The 20,090-nt window shown below is 40.1% G+C and overlaps 1 protein-coding gene across 1 annotated transcript in view; it reads left to right on the top strand.

Annotated features, from left to right (window-relative positions):
- The window catches only part of GALNTL6 (polypeptide N-acetylgalactosaminyltransferase like 6), a 389,307-nt gene that overhangs the window by 327,975 nt on the left and 41,242 nt on the right, over positions 1-20,090 (top strand). Inside the window, exon 7 of the mRNA XM_088533045.1 lies at positions 15,769-15,886. Within this exon, the coding sequence (XP_088389171.1) occupies positions 15,769-15,886 (118 nt within the window). The remainder of the gene's footprint in view (positions 1-15,768; positions 15,887-20,090) is intronic.

Genomic DNA, 20,090 nt, shown 5'->3' with positions numbered 1-20,090 from the left:
AAAACAGGCAGGGGAGCACCAAGACAGAACGCGTTCCCAAGATTCCCGCAGAACTTTGATATTTCTTTTCCAATAACGGAATCCATTTGCATTCAACAAGCATTGATGTTTGTGCACTTCTACTTCTAATGAAGCTTGAAATTAACATCGCTTTTTGCTTACTCTCTTACTTGCAACAGCCTCGATGTTAGTGAGGCAACGGGAATGGTTCTCATACAGCTGGAGAAGTTGTACATATATTGGACAGGCCGTGTATGGAGGCATGGAGTGTTGTAAGATACTCCTGCCTTTCTCACATACCTAATAATTAATATCTCTACAATTAAAACAATACTTATTTGGGGAAAGACATTTCCATATAAACTTAATAGCAAATCTATTTTGATTCTGAACTGGTAGCCTCACTTTTAACAGAGATGCTGTTTTATGAAAAACTCAAGGCAATTCTTTGATTTTTATTGTGATTATCTTTATGTAATAATGTGAAAAATATTCTTATAGCAGCTCATCATTCTGAAGTTTTTGAAGATCGTAGGTGAGCATTAGTACAGTGGAGGAGAGAGGAAGGGTGGGGGAATACAAGATTTTAGTGAGTAAATCTTGCCATGTGGAAGCATGACAGAGATGACCAGGATTTTGATACTGAAAAAACAGCCTGAATTCGGATGTACATCTTAACAGAGGCAAGGTAGTAATGGGAAAAGGAGACTTTTAGGTGGCCTTAATCCATTTTTCAAAGTTACATGCTTCAGTCTTAAAATATACTTTTCCAGAGACTCTCATGTTGGGACTTAAAGAAGAGGCCAAATAGCTGTAGATGAAAAGAGCAGCTAGAGAAGTGGTGCCCCATCACTGTGTCAGAGGCAGGGCTGGTAACTGAAGTGCTGTCAGATTTGTTGTCTAAAATAGACTATTGGGGGTTTTCATGACAGCATTCCTTCTGCACATTTGGTATTCCGTGTCTTTGAATTATTCAGCATTGCTGCTGGTAAGTCAGATAGTGTCTCGAGAGCATAATTAGCTAAGCAACAGTTAAAAACAGGAAAAAGGAAATGTCCCAATTATATATTCATTGTTTTGTGGTGAATACTTGGAACTAAAATATCAACGGTGGTGAATTCAGAGACACCTTCAAAGCATCTCTGAGAAACTCCAGAAAAGATATTCTGGACTCAGTGAAGTTAATAACAAAACTCCCATTGTCTAAAATGGTGCAAAACTGAAACCTCCCAATACCTGTAAAAATAAATAGACCTAAACTAATGCTGAAATGTGATCTATTCTGCATCTCCTTTTTAAAAGGAGCATAAAGACATGTGCTAAATGCATTGGTTGTTATTTTCATGCATCACCTTTTTTTGGAAACCAAATTAATTCAGTTCTCAACAAGGAAAAAAAAAAGAGAATATTTGACTAGTCTTTGATCTATTCTTTTATTGCTGGAGCTATATTTTGATTAAAAAAAGGTCTGACATTTCAGGATTGGGAACTTGGTAAGCATTTGAGTATTTATTAAGTGTCTAAGTGCTTCAGTATTTGTTTCATGGTAAGTCAGGGTATTCCCAGTTGGTTTCTTTTCAATTCCAATAGGTTAGCTTAGGTAAAAAAGCATTGCTCTTGGCAATCATAATGCATTTCTGACCTGCAGCAAAATGTACTGGCAGGGCCGCGGGCTACATAAAATCTGTCTTTGCCACGGCTGCAAGATGTATGGGTGAAATGTGCTTTGCTGCTGGTCGCTTGGACTATGGCAAGTAAGCCCACTTTGGTTTTGATTTGTGTCGGATAGTTAAAATGAACAAGTGGGGATGTTTCCAAAGGACCATGGACACACTTCATTATTTTTTCTTCCTCGGGGGTTGAAACAAAGCTACAAGAAGAGGAATGAGGTTTTGGTTTTGGTTTTTATTCTATAAACACTTAATGAAAAGTAATTATTTTTTGTTTGTTTGACCTTTCATTTAAGAAGAATGCTCTTTCTTAAAAGCTTTGGTGAGTGTATTATCAAAGTATCCCTGCAAAGTAGGAAGATATTAATATTGAACTTAATAGATGAAGCACTGGACAAGGGACTTAGCAGAGAAGCATGTGGCAAAGCAAGGAACAAAGCAAAGTTCAGTGTAATTCTTGGAGATGTCTCCTCCCTGTCTGGACAGAAGACTTGGACATTTTGGATTTAAGTCACTTTCGTGCTTTGTACAAGTGCGATGCCTAGGGTTTGGAGTAAATAACTAGTGCTTTCCCTCTGCCTTGCAGGTCTTAAAGGGCTGTGCTCGTTCTGGTTCTTGGGTGATTTTGTGTCCCTGGTAGTGCATACGCTCTTTGCAGCTGTCTGCATTGGAATCTGTCCTGCCATCATCCAAGTCTCTATAAGCTGTCACAGACTAAACTTAATACTCTATGGTGCTGAAGTGTTAAATTGAAACAGAAGTTTCAATCGACAGAGACCAAATTTCACTCCTGCGTCTTAGGCTTCTTTCCTCCATTTTCTCCAGCTGTTATGGTTCTTTTTAAATGAACTAATTTAAATTAACCTGTAAATTAGCTCTTTTGCATGAAAATATTAACATTTCCTAAAATATTTTTGGTCATTTAGCTGTCTTGTGCATAGATTTAAGCAAATACTACAAAAATAAACTCCACAATATTTAATGCTATACATGCCACTCCTCCCTTGCATTTGTTTTCAGCTGATGTGTGCACAGCTTTATCTCAAAAATGCATGAAATTATAGTCCAGTTTTCTGTCCACAGGTTTTATTAGAAAGCAAATGGGCAGCTCTGTTCACATGGAGGCAAGGAGAACCTGCAGGGTTGTAGCAGGTGTCTCTGCTGACAGGTCACGACAAACACAGCTCAGAAAGCCAAACTTATGATCCATGAAGATAAATTTCCAAATAATATTAACTGAGTAATTGCAAGTTACAAGGATACTCAGGGAAACATGCTTGCAGGCACTCTGAGTCTAAAAAGAAGCTCATTTCAATGAACAATATGTTTTGGATTTCTGAATATACATGCCAGTATTATGAAATAAAACATTTCAGATTCTTCTATTTATACTAATAAAACCCAGCTTTTTTTTTTTTTTGCTAGAATTATTATATCTTATAACTGGTATCAGAGGTAAGTTTGATGGCTGTGTAGAGCACCCTGGAGCCGAGGCTTCAAGCCAACCTGGCCATCTGTCCGTGTTAGGTACCTGCAGGAGTGAAGTCAGCGCTGGCCCCGGATGCTCCAGCTGGTTCTCAGAGGGAAGTGTTGGATGTCGTCGGTGCGGAGCAAGCACCCTCTCCTGCCCTGAAGATGGGCTCGACACACTGGTGATGAGGAGAACCAAGGAGAAGACAAGTCAGGGAACTGATCTTTGGGAGGGAGGCTGGACTAGCTGACACCCCCAGGTCCTAGAAGCTGGGAGGGTTCTGGGGATGCTCTTGGAGGGCTGATGGATGTGAGGATTCGCCAGGTGATCCGCAAAACCGGTCTGGCGATAAGAAAGAGGAGGATGTGTGTGATGGACAAGATTATGTGAACTTGTTATGACACCTGGAGACAGGTTTACTGAGTGACTCTGGATAAAGGAAAAAGGAGGAGGAGGAGGATGGCAGATAGTACAGAACGCCTACTTGGTGTCCAGTGGATATTACACAGCACCTAGCTAATAGGAAAGAGGAGATAAATGCTCTTTTCTTTGAGCATGGATCGAGAATTATAGAAGAATTACTAAGTAATGCATTGACAGGTACCTGAGATGTGATAGAACTGTAAATGTGGGGCTGTACCAAGAGCAGATCCTTCCTCAGGAGTTTATTTCCCTGTGTGATAAGGGGTGCTGAAGAAGAGGGAAACAGGAGAGGTGATATTCCTTCGCTTCATTAAGATTTCGGCAGTGCCACTGCTACTTTTTCATGAACTAGATGAAGAGCATGGATAAATCTTTAATATTCATCAGTTTGGGGAAAAATCGCCATCAAAGAGTAGCTGTCGATAGTTTGATATTAAACTGTAAGATATTTCACATGCTCTCAGCAGCCCAGGTCCCCGAGGCAGCCGGTCTCTGCAGGACCCCACGGCCTAATGCTGTTCAGTGTCTTCTTTCATTATGTGAGCAATAAATAGTTAGTACATTTTTTAGAATCTTATGGATGGCAGCAAGCTGGGATTGGCAGGGGGTTACAAGCCTGGAGAAGACAAGATCAAAATGGAGGTTGATCCTGGCAAATAGAGAAATGATTACAAGGCAGTAAGATGAAATTCAGCTCAGAAAGGCATCAGATTGCCGTGGTTGAGTGCCACATAAATGGATATGAAAACAGCTGTTTAGCCACCACAATGGCAAGAAATGATGAAAGGATTGCACTAACTAAACAACAAAGTTCAAATTTCATTGTGGTGAAATACATATATTGGCATTCATAAGAAACAGCAGGTAATGAGTCTGGTCTGCACACTTGTGAAGCCTGAGGTGCATTACTTGGTCCAGATTTGGTCACCTGGCTCGGGAAGTATGGGATAATCTTCTGGGGACTCCAGTTAGAATAAGCGGAATCTATTTAGTCCAGGGGGAGGAAAAAAAAAAAAAAAGAGGTCTAAGGAGGAGAGCAGGATATAGGAGGAGGACATTACATCAGTTTTCTGATATGAACAAAGATCATTAAACAGGGGGTAGCAATTTCATTGTTCCTGAGGAGAGTGGGACAGTTTTTCAAAAAGTTGTAGCTTTTTTCCCATTTTATTTATTTGCTGTGTTGAGCGTAAGACAAAGGTATTATAAAAGTGGTTAAGGGTAAGGCAATTCAATTCTAAGCTGCCTAGATATAACATTAGTCGCATCAGGCCTTAATATTTTAAGATATGATATATAATAAATATTTTGGTAATGCTATTTTAAGTAAACCTAATTTAGTAGATGAGACATGCGGAGGAGCATTCTTAATTCACTGAAGTACTTCATTTATGTGTTTGTTTCCTATGAAAAAAATGGCATGCTAAGCAGACTTCTGGTGTTAAAGTTGAAGTCAGTTTGCAAAACTGACTTTGCTTTGAGTAGTAATAACAGGAAATGTTTAACTTTGAAAGTCATTATTTTAATGCTTAAGAGTTAAAATACTGAAAAGTAATTTTAGTAAATATTTGAATAAAATATTCAGAGCTAACAGTAACAGCATGTGTGAAATCATATTTCAAAGGATTATTTAAATATTGTTTTAAATGCTGCATGGTAGCCCCACAAACATTTTATTTGGTATTTTAATTCTTAATATTAAAAGTAAGGCTTTTTAAAAATAAGATGTCTGTAGCAACTCACTTGGCTACCCACCACTATTTCAAATTGTCTAATTGCACTAATGTTGTAGGAGACAGGCCCAGCTAGGAGAGCTTGGTGACTAAACAGTTTCTAAACAAATACCTTTTCAGCAAGAGCCCATATTTCAAGGGTTTATTTACATTAACAGACAAGCCTTGTACTTTCTGAGAATGTATTGTTTTTCTGTTTTGTTACTGCTGCAATAGATTACATGATGATTTTTTATTAGAAAATATGTTTTAAAAAGTCTTACATTAATCTTCATCTAGAGAACAAATTAGTTATGCTTTATCAATAAAACTCTGTAGTTAGAAAGCTTAACTCAAAATCTTTCATGTAGAAAGAAAAATTACCTTGACCATACTCCTTTCTGTGAAACAGAAACTTTATTTTTAAACTTATACTATTTGTCAAACATGTGATACGTGTTTGTTGGCTCTTGCCTTTGGTCTGGATATTGAAATACATACGCACATACTGCAAACGTGTCTTGACAGTGCAGTAAACTTCTTTATTCCACGGAGTTCTGGAGATCTAATGTAAGAATATTGGCTCGGTTACGTGGTACTCATCATGTGGGTGCCATTGCTCATGGCAACAGGAGTTTTCAGGTGATAATATTACTTATTGGGAGTTTTGCCTAGCACCAATCTTTATTATTAGTGCACAGCAAAGAACTTTCTGGTCTTGAAGGATTGCATATATGGGTCTTTGCTTGGCACTTACTGTGCCCTCTCAGTGTGCCTCAAATTATAGAAGCAAAAATAGGGTGACATTTTTTTCACTGATTTTCAACTTTATTCTTAGTCATCACTTCGGACGGCGCCTGTGCTGTAGGTAATGACCTTGTGTGTGCTACAGCAGCCTTCTCTTAAGAAGTGAACCCAGCCAGAAGGTGGGTGATGTTACTTTGTGTGGTGCTGCTACCTCCTTGGGAAATGCCATTGTAAAGCCCCCTCAGTTAACAGGAGGGTCCCTAATTCAGCGCATGCTGCACGGGGAAGCTGCTCTCCCTCTTCTGGAAAGAGAAGCAATGGAGACTGAATGCTGCCCTCTGTGAAACTCATTCTTTTTCTAAGAAAATGTGCTCAATCTTTCCTCCTTTTGCTTATTGCCAAGAAATTCTATCCTTGCAGCTAGGACAGGCTTTGCTCTCCAGGAATAGTTGCATGCACGAGTGATTGAAAGATAGTGTCAGGAACCCGATTCCCCAAACCCCAAAACACAGCTTAGTTTTGACTGTATTGCTTTTCCGCCTCCGTTGAGAGATTAAGCCTCATCACCGAGACAGCAAACACAATTACAAATAGGGTTCATTTAACAATTCTCGTGTGCAGATTTTTTTCCCTTTGGCTTGTTTGCTTTCCTTCTTCCTCCTAATATTAGTTGCTAATGGAATAGCATCTTCTGTAATTATAGTGGAGTGTGAATGTTTGCAGTGTTGTGTTTCGGATTATCTTATTTAATAGCATCCCATGTATAACTCCACAAGAAAGCTATGGAAGAAATTTTGTCGATACTAATAATTTCAGTGACTGACCTGCAATTCCATGTTTTATAATCTTTTTAGCTACTTGTATTCTGTAGTTTCTTTAATGTGTGTCTGGGAAGGCTTGTGCATAACTTGTTATCTTTAAATCTTTCATCAGCTTTATTTTCTTGTCAGCAGAATATGGCTGAGTGCTATAGCAACTGCTTTGCAACTGTAACTGTTCTCTCTTATTAGCAATAATGACAGCTAACAATTTATCATGCATGTTCAGTTTCATTATGTGCTGTTGTATAACTGATTTTTTTTTTTGAAAAATCTTTTCACAAATACAGGACAACAAATGTCAGACCGACCCAATTATTGTTTTTATGGGGTTTCTTCTGCAAGCTGCAGATGAAATGTTTGAAATGTGTTTGTTAGCCAAGTCTGCTCTTTATAGCATGTTACTTCCTATTTCTGTTTAGTCAGTGAATATTTTCTTTTATGAAAATACTGTCTTTCTCTTGCTGGAAGAGCTGTCCCAAGTGTGGGGAACACAAGCTGGTGTTCAGACCCATGCTGGTCGCGTTGCCTCTAAGCGGGGAACGCTCCCGTTTTGGAGCTTTCTGAGCTTCCCAGAAGGGAGGTTTAGCAGGAGCTCAGAGCAGATGTTCAGAGCACTTGAGTCCAGGGATCAGGAAGAAAAAAAGTTAAGTGACATGGTCGATTCAAGCACTCTTCATCAGGGGACTCTTCTCTTTTGGAAAGGCACACCTCTTATTTTCTTAGTTAACATATCCTGATTCTGATGCTGTATTGACTGTGGCCACTGTCTCTGAATAACTGACTGTAATTTCAAAGATTAAGGCTAAGTTACTGAGTGCTGCAAACAGATGATAAACGTAGCTGCAGGGCTGAAGTGATGTTTCCTGGCAATAGATTTCTGGGCAGCTGGAGCAGTTCCCCTCCCTGGGGAAAAGAGCTGCTTCGAGGCATGAAGCCCATGTGTACGTATGGGCACCGGCTGGGAGTCACAGCAGCAACTTGATCCCTTAGCCCAAGCAGCAGAGACCTAGGAGCAGAGGAAGCGCGGAGGCAGCTCTGAGTGTGCACTCGGGGTCGTGGCCGCGCGCGTGCGACGCGTCCGCGCGGAGCCGCGGGTCCCCTCGCGTCGGAAGCCCCGAGCGCTCTCCGTGTGCTCCATCCGTTACCACCTCCGTGTTACCGCCTGATCAGCGACTTACTGAGGCCGTTGGGTGGTGTCCACCTGGACAGTGTAGGCCTGTGTGCTTGGGTGGTGTGTCCGTGACGAAGGAGATCGGCTGGAACTACAGTTGCGTTGGTGCTGGTTACTGCCAGTTCCAACTATAGAGGATTCTGAGTATTTTGGTAAAGATTTGCTTTATAAAGTTTGGAGTGTTTTTTGGTAAACTTTTTCCATAAGAGCCTTTATAGATAGCTGCAAGTGTCCTTATTACTGCCAGCTCCTCTTCCTGCCATTCCAGGATTTCATATGCCTTTCTGCTTTCACATTTGATTTTTAAGTGATAGGGCTTTCACTGGTAGATTTTTGGAAATAAGCTTGATGACTGCCCAATTTTTTTTCCAGCTCTTAAATCATTGTACTTGCCTATATACTTTAGTCTCAACACAAAGAAGTAATATTTCCTACAAGAGATATTAAATAAATTCTTTTGTTTGACTTGCAAGTGCTAGTGCAGCTTAGAGTATTGCACTGTGAGTTAATGGTGTTGCAGTGCTTATATGTTGTTGTTTGCTAATTCTCCTTGCAGGTCCAGAATTCATGTACAGCAGCATAATTCCACTGGCCCTGTATTCTGTGTGCACTTAAGCTAAAGATCCAGCTGCAAGTTTATAAGACATATTGCTTGGAAGCAGAAGCGTGTATTCAGTAATACAGATCTCCAGCGGTTCGCATCTAGATGTGAACATATCTCAGTAAATAGCGTAATAAATGTTCTTGTGACACTTATGGAAATATACATTTATATTTAGATTAAAAGGAAAATGCAATGTCTCATTTGGGATAGACAATTTTCCCTTCAGCTGCACATCCAAATACTCATGACTGAAAGAGTTTCTAGCAGAAGTGAGCATTTATAACAGCAATCAGCAACTCCTGCCACCAGAACATTTTACTAATAGTTAATGAAACTGTCCACTCTCCAACATTATTTTTGAGAACAACCAGCTCATATCCAAATTCTGAAAGCAGAACATTAGATATCCCTTTTTATGAGGAAATAAAATAAGATATTGGATATCTTCTGCAACTCCTGACAGCCTCGGTGTTGAAAACCTCAAGATATTAATCTACCACAGATCACAGTGTAGCTTCGCTCTCTCTAGCTCATTATTGCCAAGGCACATTTCCCTGCACTTTTAGTACAAAGTGAATGAGCTTATGCAAATGTGCAGAGATATCCCTAGACCAGACTCTCATTTTATTTTTATTATCAAATGGAGATTATTTTTGTGTGTGATTTACTATGATGATAAAAGAGGAAGGTTCATTTCCCTTGGTTTCCACAGCCCTGCCTGCCCATCTTCACAGCAACATCAGATTAAAAGCAGGCACTGTTGGGGGACAATGAAGTGCTCAACCTCATCAGCTTTCAGCTCCTTCATCCTTTACTGTGAAGTGGATTCCAGTGTTTTTCTGTCAATTCCATTTTTGAAAAACTGCTTTTGCAAGAAAATGTTGTTGTGCCTCTGGTGCAGGCAAGGAGAAATCTAATTTCATTATAGTTAAGTGTCTACCTTTCCATTACCCTCCATAATAGGGTAACACAGTAAATTACAGAGCTTTAATAAATAGCAAGGATGCTTCTAGGAGCTCATTTCCAGGATCCCAGAATACCTTTAGCTGCATATCTGTCTCCTCAGCCATCATTTTTGTTGCCTTCTCATAACCTAATGATAACGTTATTGAAATTGTTGACCAGTGGCAAAAGGTGACCTGCTTTTTGTTGCGATGGCACGAAGCTGCACAGGATCCAGCCTTCCTCCCTGTAAGCAGGTAATCATTCCAGGCATTAATCCCCAAAGACAGAAATCAATGCAATATTAAAAGTACCCTTATGTCCCTGTTTCTTGCTTGGGTTTGAAGCACTGTGTGTATATAGGGATAGAGTGGGGGCAGTTGCTGGCACTGCTACTCGGACTGATCAAAGAGAGAATATTCATCCACATCCCCGGCTCCATGGCAGATCACAGGCCGTATCCTTAACTGTCTGTCTCACCCACTTAGCCAGGTGTGAGGGCTCTGTCTGCCTGAATCAGAATCACGACGTCTGTGTTCACAGCAGCCCGAGGAAAAGGCTCATCCCCTGCACGTGCTAGGCCCACACATCGTGAAAAATGCTGCTGAAAAACCAGGAGCTTATGCAAAGCTTGTTTTCTGGGCTGCCTTTAAGTCTACCTTTATATGGAATAAGTTCATGATGTTTTAGAGTTACAGTAAGCAGATAACTTGGGAGTATATAGCCCTTTAACAGCAGGGTGCTAATTAGTTGGATTTGTTATCAGAAATTTTCTAGGAATCTCTGTTGGGAAGAAAAGGTCTAAATTTAAGGAATGTTTCAGAAATTAGAAAAAAAAATATGTGGCTGGAGCAATAGCATCTTAAGATGCCTCATATAGTATCTTTAATAAAGTCTAGAAAATTATTGTTGAGTTTAAACTTAGCTTATGATGCTCTACTGGACATATGTAAATAGCTAAAGTAAAAGTAAACCCTCAAAGAGGAAAGTGGTTTGCTGTAACATACATCTACACCTAAGGGGGGAAGATAGCCTTGCAAGTGGATAGCAATTCTGCTGGTCTGCTGCTCCTGTAGATCCCAAGAGAACATCCTTGGACGTAGTAAGGGAATTTAATGAATTATTGCTACTCCCTAATGCCTGGGAGGCAGTGGCGGAGTTGTGCCACCAGGATAGATAGCCTAAAGGTATACTCGTGTTTATGTTATTATTTGAAAATAGAAGTTTAATCTCAAAGGAGATGTCAATTTAGGAAAGTCTTATTTGTACTAGACACAGATTTCCTGGTTATCTTGAACAGATTTTTCCTGTATAAAAATATGCACTGAGCGCAGATATTGGTATAGCCTTAAAATTCCAGCCTCGTGTTTTATAATATACTAGGGGGAAGAGATGAAGTAGGAGGTGCTCTGTGCCTCCAGCTGAATGGTGCTGTCCTCCTTCATAACCAGATTGGGTTTTCACAGGAACCTGAAGCAGGGTGATTCTGAGACTTCCAAAATTATTTGTCTAAGCAAAGCACAGCTTATAGGTTTGAATGTTGACCTTGTGTTAATTTAAAATGCATTCTAACATTTTTTTTTATCCCGACAAGTTGAAAAAGATCGTGTCTTCCATTTAAAAGAAATGTATTTTCTATGTAGTTTCAGACATGAATCTTTCCAAAAACTGGGAGGCCTACTATAAGTGCCTATTTTAGGGACAGCTGGTGATATTTTGCCTCAGACGGATTTTTAGCCTTGCACTCCATTTTCCCAGAGGACAACTCTGAAAGCAGGTGGCACAGGGTGGCATCCAGGCAGAATTTGAAGATCTCCAGAGAAGGAGATTCCACAGCCTTTCCGGGCAGCCTGTTCCAGGGCTCTGTTCTTCCTCACAGGGAGGTGGAGCTTCCTGTGTTTCAACTTGTACCTGTTACACCTTGTCCTGTCGCTGGCCACCACCAAGAAGAGTTTGGCCCCATCCTCCCTACATTCTCCCCTCAGGTATTTGCGTATATTGATCAGATCCCCTCTCAAACGTCTCTTCTCCAGACTAAACAGGCCCCGCTCACTCAGTCTTTCCTCATACAATAGATGCTCCAGTTCCTTAATCATCTTCGTGGCTCTCCGCTGGACCCTCTCTAGAAGCTCCATGTCCCTCTTGTCCTGGGGAGCCCAGAACTGTCCCCAGTGCTCCAGGTGCGGCCTCACCAGAGCTGAGTAGAGGGGCAGGATCCTGTGCCCTGCTGGCAACGCTCCTCGTGATGCAGCCAGGAGCCCATTGGCCTTCCTGGCCACCAGGGCACGTTGGTGCATCATGGCTAACCCGTTGTCAACCAGGACTCCCAAATCCCTCTCCACGGAGCTGCTTTCCAGTAGGTCAGCCCCTAATCTGTACTGGTGCCTGGGGTTATTCCTCCCCGGGTGCAGGACCCTGCACTTGTCCTTGTTGAACCTCAGGAGGTTCCTCTCTGCCCAATTCTCCAGCCTGTCTAGGTTCCTCTGAACAATCAAGAGGAAGACAGAATTTTAATAGAACTGTTAAAAAAGCAAGATATTTGTCATTGCAAAGATAGTCATTTTGTGCTAATCTGTGGAGAAGTGCTCTTCTGGACTTAATATTTTAGAGATTCTTTTGAACAAAATCAGGAGAATGTTTAGCAAAGGAACAGATGTGGGGGGAATCTTGGTACTATGCCTCTTAAAGGACAAAAATCTCACAAATGACTTATCAACTATAAAATGCTGTTTTCGATGCCAGTGGGTAGAAATGTATAAACCATGCATACGTATATGCATGTATATTTTGTAAACAAGATAGAGTCAGCATGCACCTATAGTAAAATACAATTAATATTGCAAACCACCCCTGGAAAGGTATTGAGGAATGAAAATTAGCATGAAGACATTCTAGCTGCTTTATACAATGAGATTATCTGTTTAATTAGGAAATGCAGACTATTGAAAGCAACTAGAAAATTCAGGAGTCTGTGCAGTGGAATAGAGATTGGAGTCTCCCAGGAGTAGCTTTGGTTTGCTTTGTGAAGGTCTTTGGGGTATCTTACCATGAACGATCAGGACTGCAGGGGTCCGTGCATAGGAGAAGAAAAATGAGTTGGTGATTTGCACTGTTCTGCGATGACACCTTTTTGGGTAGCACATTGCATGAACTGGCAAGACGACGTGCGAGGGAAGGGATTTATCAGCAAAGCAACTTTAGGACAGACCCTTGCACGGTTGATCTGCCACACAACAGTCCATGCATGTTTTAAGATACTGTTTCTAGGTACTCTGGGGAGATACCATCTGGCCATCAGGGACATGGTTGTTTTCAAAAGATATTTGAGTATTTGTTACAGTCAAAGCCAAAATTTATCAGATAAGGGGAGAAGTTGTTCAAAGGTCCGCACTTTTGTTATTGGGAGAAAAAACTAAATCCTATAATTTAACGTCACCAGATACAGGTTTAACTTTTCCAGTTTTGATAATTTCATAAAGAGGGTGATTACTCATGCTTTGATAAGAGAGATTAACATGATAAGAAGAAATAATGTATTGCAGAAAGATTTAAAGATTTAGAAGAAAGATATTTAAAAAATAGATTTTTTTAAATAGCTCTGGTTTAAAAAAATTGGTATATAAGAGAGAGTTCTCTTTTCAACTTGTTGTCTTTAAAAATTAATTGAGGCCTGTCATAGTCTGAGCCACATTTGCTTGGACTTTGACTACATCAGCATCTTCTTCTATGTGCAATATATTACTCTCTTGCTTGGTGATCTTTCTCCAACTGTCTTTTCTCAACCCACATGACCAATATGATTCACAGATCTTTGCAAAATGGCCATGCTAATTTAGCATTTATCATGTTATCTTCAGTGGAAGCAACTTGTGATAATTCATATTTTAGTCATTTGTTTTAATCTGAGTTGGATTTCATCAATTCTTCATCGTCATTCCTGCTTCTTTCCACGTTCACTTCATTTCATGTGAGTAACCGAGTCTTCACCTCTTTTTGTACTGTACCCCAGTTTCTCTAGCATATTCTGTATAAAATGGAGCATCTTTCTGGTGCTTTTGTTCGGTAGTTCAGCACAAAGTCTTTAGTGGGTCTGGGTTATTCAGCAATGTACAGTGAAATATGCCATTGACTGGATGCTCCTTCCAGATTTGCAATTACAGTGGGCAGATCTTGTCTTTATTTGTTAATTGTTTGCCTGCCTCTTTTCATCTCAGCAGAGGAATCTGTGAGATCTTGTGTTATTTTTGTATCAGCTGACTTTAACTTGTTATAGTTAAAGGCATAGTTAGACTGTGCAATACTCTTGTAGAAGTTTTTTTATGCATACTTTTAAGTTTAGTAACCTTAGCCCTTTAGTCTTTCCAGGCTGGTATTTTGGGAGATTTTGTCCCAAATCTTTTGCAATCCTTTGAAATCTCTGACTAGGAATCTTTTACAGTTTCCTACTGCAGCTACTCACCTAATATTATGCTACAGTATCTCAAGTCAGATTGTTTAAGTGTCTGAGAAAGATATTTCATGAAAAAAAATGACTTCTACAAACATAGTTTTGTACTTGGCATTTCTATATGGAAGCCGCAAAACAAGAGATAAATTCTTCTCCTTTGGGCTCAGTGCAGTTCTTATCTGTGTGAGGGTCCTATTGATTACAAAAGACCTTTTCATATCAGAAATGATTGTGGAGTTAGACTCTGTCTTCGTATTTTGGAGACAATCTAAGGCCTGTTCTGCAGTAACTGTGTGTGGAATGGAATACACATTCAGTGCCAAACAGTCAGGTTCCCACAGCATTTTACTCTTCCCACTCCAGTAAAAGCCAGAAAGACATTCTTTTTTTTTTCGGTCCCCTCCATCACTCTCTGCAAAGCAACAAGTGTGGAGCAAGAATGAATAGAGCAATGTTACATGAAAAAAAAAATTAAAAAAGTATATGGTGAGAAATTTGCATGCTGTTTCAGCCACCTTTTGGTAGTTTTGCTATTCGTAATAAATATTCTGAGCTTTCATGAACTAGCATCTAAATAACAAGGGGCTTCATTACTCAGTGTGATAACTTGGAAAATCTATAGATGAAGTATAATCTGTGAGTGTCTGCCAATTATTTCTCAGTTTGAAGTCTCTCTTTTTCTTTTGTTTGTTTTTTTTTCATTTTTATCTGACTTCCCTGCTGAGGAGATTACCTTTTTCATAGTCTGTTCAAGAGGAATACTTGTGAAAGCTACTGTACCTAAGAGCATTAGCACAAACCTGCATTTCCCCAGTGTTCTCTAGGACTCTATTTCTCCAGGAAAGATTTAGTTCTAAACGTTCTTCATGCAACTCCGTCCTTATAAGTGGACATGGTGTTTTGATTATTTAGAACCTGTAGTCACAAGGGGCATGTTGTAATTAGATTTACTTTGGTAGGAACTGAAAATATATTGTAGTAGTCAGAATCTCCAGGGGAAGGTTTCTCATAAAACCTCTATTGGATTTTTTTCATATGTGGAGAGAACAGTCAATATCTAAACTATGAAATGTCAATAAAAGTAAAAATATTTTAGCATTCAGTGTATGTTATAGAGCATGGCCTTGCTAGTTAAATTATTTCTGCTTTTTTAGCAAAGCCACTATGTATTTTCAGAAAATGTAATCTCGAGAGGAAAATAGAATTAGTCTGTTAAAAACAGTGTTTCCTAGTTTTAAATGCCACTGTAGGAGGGCAGGTATTTAATTCTCACCAGCTAGCACTGCTCTGCAGCCACCCACTGCCACCTTTCTGCCCTCTGCTAGCCACCACCCGTGGGACTGAAATGAATGGACAAGTTTTGCTCACTTGCAAAACTCGTTTTCAAAAGTGCGTTAATGTATGTGGAATACAGCGATTGCATTAAATGCTTTTGCATGTTTCCAGAGTCATTTTCTTTCAGTGTTAAATGGGTTTATTTGGTGATAAACAGAATTTGTTTAGAGAAGAAATACGTATGCATGTGAGCGTCTACCATGCCTCACGCAGCCGGTTCTTCTTCAGGTGGAGCCCTTCTGGGGTCTCAAAGGGGAGATGCTGCTTGCCTGCAATATACTTTGTTTGCTGCTTCCATAGGTTTAGGGCACACAGCGAAGGGCACGCGCAAACACCAGCATCTGTGTTACTGCCAGCCCTGCCCCTTGTCCATCTTCTCCCTTTCTTGCACCTGCCATTCCCAGTCTGCTTCATGTCTTCTCCAGGTCTCCTGTTATGGCTGGAGGACTCTTCGCCGTTAACCGAAAATGGTTCTGGGAGCTGGGCGGCTATGATCCAGGATTAGAAATATGGGGAGGAGAGCAGTATGAAATCTCCTTTAAGGTGAGTCATTAAGTCACTTTTACAATAATTCCTTAGTTGTCTGGTACAAGACAGTGTTTTATTCCTCTGCATTTTCATTTCTGAAATGCTTTGTGATCATGACACTTCTGTTCATACTTTTCTTTCAACATATTTTGTCTTTTAACTGCTACTAATGCTACTTTGCTTCTTAAGGAAATTTCTGTTGATTTCTGAGAGCTATGCCCTTAAGATGCTCCAAAGGCCATAGAAAAATCACACTGAGTCAGTTTTCCCTGGCAGCCTGGTAACTTGCCACCACTTGCTCAGCTCAGAGGGGAGCTTTGCCACGTTCTGCACTTCAAGTCTGTCCTCTTCCTCCACTTACCTTGTGTTCTCTTTGCATTTATTTATTGTTTTATTTACATTGCATTTATTTGACAGATTATTGACCAGATCTACAGACCAGATTTTTAAAAATTAGATGATTTCTTAATTGCATTTGGATAACTGCAATGACTAAAGATATGTTTTTTAAGTGCTCGAATTATGTACAGCCAGCTGTGGTATTTATAGTGTGCATGTGTGTGTGTATATATATATTCTTTATGCGGTTGTGTGTGTATCCAAAGCAGTGATTGGGCTTTTGCATGCTGTGTTGACTGTCTTGTTGCTTTCCGCATGAATAATAGGTATTTGTATTCATTTGATAAGAACTTACATGCCTAATTTTGAAAATTTAGTTTATTATGTTTTAGTATACCCAAAGAGTTGATAACTTTACCTGATGGTCTCTACATGCAAAAACTTTCAATTAGTTGTAGAATTTCAGGAAATAGATGCACTGAGTCAACTGTATTTTGATAAAACTTGTATCAGAAATTAGAATTCACATTTAGCTTCAGGATCTTTCCAACCTACATCTAGACTCCTCCAGTGTCAGCCTCAGTAAATAAATTTAGTATGTCAGCCATGAATAATATTATACATCTAGCTGCATCCAAGTTTCAGCTCTGATTAAAACAATAGAGTTGAGGTCGTACTGTGGAATGAAACGTACAGCATGACCCTACACGGGACTGCCAGGCTGGAATTGTGAGACTTATCAAGAACAGCAAAATGGTTTGTGTTAACTGTGCTACTCTCATATTTCTTCAAATCATTTCTATATCACAGCAAAATAAAGTTGGAAGGCAGGAGAAATCCAAAAGAGAGCAAGTTTAGAATATATTGATTTACATCCCATGTATTTAGGCTGTTTCTCTTGTAACTGCCGCGACTGTCCCTGAGAGGTCACCTGAGATGTTATTATCCTAGTTCCCGTATTCCTCTATTTGTCATCCCGAGGATATAGCGGGGATGCAGCTCGGTCCTCTCTCCACAGAAACCATGGGAGCAGCACAGGAGGCCGGGACGCGCCTAAATGACAGCTTCTTTTGGAGGTGGCTCTGGGTCTCACATCAGCCATCTACCTGATTCATCTCGTCAGTTTCTATTGCCCTCGGAGTCCCTGCCTTTTAGTATTAAAAGGAAAAAAAATATTTAAAAAAGATATTGTGTCATTTTCCCACAGCTTTCTATTGGGAGAACTTCAACAGCTCTAACTTTTATAAAGAAGGCTGCTATTTTCTTTGGAATGACAAATGGTTGGGAGAAAAAATGGTAGCAGGGAGTAGCAGAAAGGGCATTTTATTATATCATAATCACTAATTTATCAGGAAAAGTTTCTAGTTCAGCAGGTTCTGCATCAAGTGGTATCATTTCAGTCATCTTACAATTTCTGTTAAATGAGGTCAAATGAACCAAACAGGCTAACTTATGGGCTGTATTAAAAAAAAAAAAATGGTAATGATGATATTGGACTTACCGGCTCTCTGTTTATTCACCGAGTCTTTGAAAAAGGTAGGTGATCAACATGTGTGAGACCAAGGTTCAGTTTGCTTTGCTGCTTGAGTAAGTCTGAAACTACATCTTACTTTTCCTTGGAGTGTCCACATCTACAGCCTATGGGAATGTCATAGGATGAGTGCCCTTGACTATGCCACGCCTCTTATTAATGTTATTTCATTTGGCAAATAATTACATATTATTTGGAATATCTTGCATCAGGAACATTTCTAACCAGCAGCTACTTAGCCATTCTCACTTGTTTCTTCTTTCACTTGATTAATTCTTAAGTATTTTGTGAAAGCAGGACTGGTTTTCATTAAGAAGTTGCAAAAGGAAGCTGCTTTGAAATGACCCATAATTGTGGGAAGTTTGTATTTGGAAGACTGTTTTAGGATAGTCTTTAAAATTCAGGAATAGATACAGTATTCCTTCAATATTCTTCATATATCGTTTTATTTTAACTTTGAGATCCATTTATATGAAAGTTGCTATATGAATGTAAATAAGTAAATTATCTAGCTACTACAAGTGGAGACCATGCTGAAGACATGACCTTCCCAGTATCAGACTCGTGATTCTGGAGCTTAATTCAAATCAGTGATGTAATTATGAGGGAATGTGTGCCCGAGTGAGAGCTGGCAGGTACTCACTGCAGTGAGGTAGTGTCTGGTTCGCCTCGAGCTGCAGCGCTCTGCGCGTGGGGCTGAGGAGCCCTTCTTGGTCCTCCTCACTCTGTGACAAATCTTAAACTCCACTTAATGGATCAGTGAGCTCCTGGTCACTGTAGTGGTCCCTCTGCTTAACAGGATAGCAGTAGGCCCAGATTTCTCTACAAGAGACAAGCTGTTACATGTGTCTTTAGTTATTGCTGCTGTTTGCCCGACCCTAAAGTTTGCGTACAAAGTAACCATGTAGGTATGTTAAGAAAGAACTTTGACATACATATATGTGAAATATCTTGGATATATATCTAACTTCACTGGTGGCAAACATGAAATCATGTTAAAGAAACAGTATAGGTTGTGTTCGATACTCTCTGGACTAATTTTATTTGGAGAAGGATTTCCTTGTTGTTGGAATGAAACTTTGCTCCGCAGAAATGCTTAGATATCAGAGAAAAAGGATCACTTGCTAGTCAAGATGTTGTTAAGAAAGACCATCTTCTCAACTCAAATTCTCTGCAGTCTTGGATGAGGGATATCCACAGTCATTCCCACAACACAAGATTTGCTGCGAAGCAGGTGGAGAGCCACACATGTAGTGTGGGCTTAGAGAATGAGAAAGTGGATCTTTTGAAGAAGTGTGGTGGCTTAACTGTGCTGGTCAGGACTTGATAAAATAGTCTGCCAGGAGTCCTCTGACAGCAGTTTCTTCATCATGAACTTGATGTCAGCTCTAGTCAATTCTACTTCAACCTTCTACTACACCCTGCATACCCCAGAAACGTGACACAAGGGGCTTGGTGCTGAGACAGAGTCACTGCTCAAAGGTCTCACTAGCGATACCAAAGCAATGCTCCCCTCTGAATTCAAGATAATATGACAAAGTCCAAGGGCTGATTAAAAAAGTAAGATTAGTGAAGTAGAGAAAGAAGAAAGGATGTGTCTGATTGATTGAACGATATGATGGGAACAGAAAGCCTCATGTAGGGGTAGAAGTGTCCTGCTGGACATGCTGAGGTCTTAACCAGGGCTGGCACCCATGTGCCACGCTGTTGATCCAACCACAGGTCAAGCAGTTGCCCGGGAGTTGGCCAACAGTTCGCTGACAGGAAGGGTTGGAAGCAGATTTGGGAAGGCCGCTCAGGCGAGGAAGCCCACAAGGAATGTGTCAATCTCTGTTTCTCTCTGGCTTTGAGCTAGGGGTGACGGACGCCAGGCCTGAACGTAGAGCCTGTCCTAACTAAACATCATTTGGTGGAGGAGCTGCATTATCAGGTAGCTTGAGAGAAAAAACGTGTTTGAAGGTAGAGGGCAGTGCTAGGAAAAAAAAACAGATACCTCAGGGAGTGAATCTGCAGTGAAACTAAATTCACTGCAGCCTAATTCAGTAAGTTTCTCCAAAATGCAGTAGATTTTATAGTATTTCTGTGATGTTTGGAATTGTGTCATTGCAGAGCAGGAAAAAAAAAGATTCGGAATGACCTAGTTATTCATGAAAGTACTCCTCAAACTTAAAAGACATTTTTTAAAAGTTTGCTTGACCTTTATTTCCTCAGCTGCAAAACCCAACTTTATTTATTTATTTTATTGTTCATTTCATGCTTGGTAACATGGCTGTAAAGGATTTCAGCAAGCACAGAGGTGGTTGCTGTGTTCATTAAATGCTGTTTCCAAATCACAGCACTCGCATGCAC

Source organism: Tinamus guttatus, unplaced genomic scaffold, assembly GCF_059628265.1.
Source record: "Tinamus guttatus ecotype Peru unplaced genomic scaffold, ASM5962826v1 Tinamus_guttatus_pri_ptg000476l, whole genome shotgun sequence".
NCBI lineage: Eukaryota > Metazoa > Chordata > Aves > Tinamiformes > Tinamidae > Tinamus > Tinamus guttatus.
This window is presented reverse-complemented; position numbering and strand designations above follow the sequence as displayed.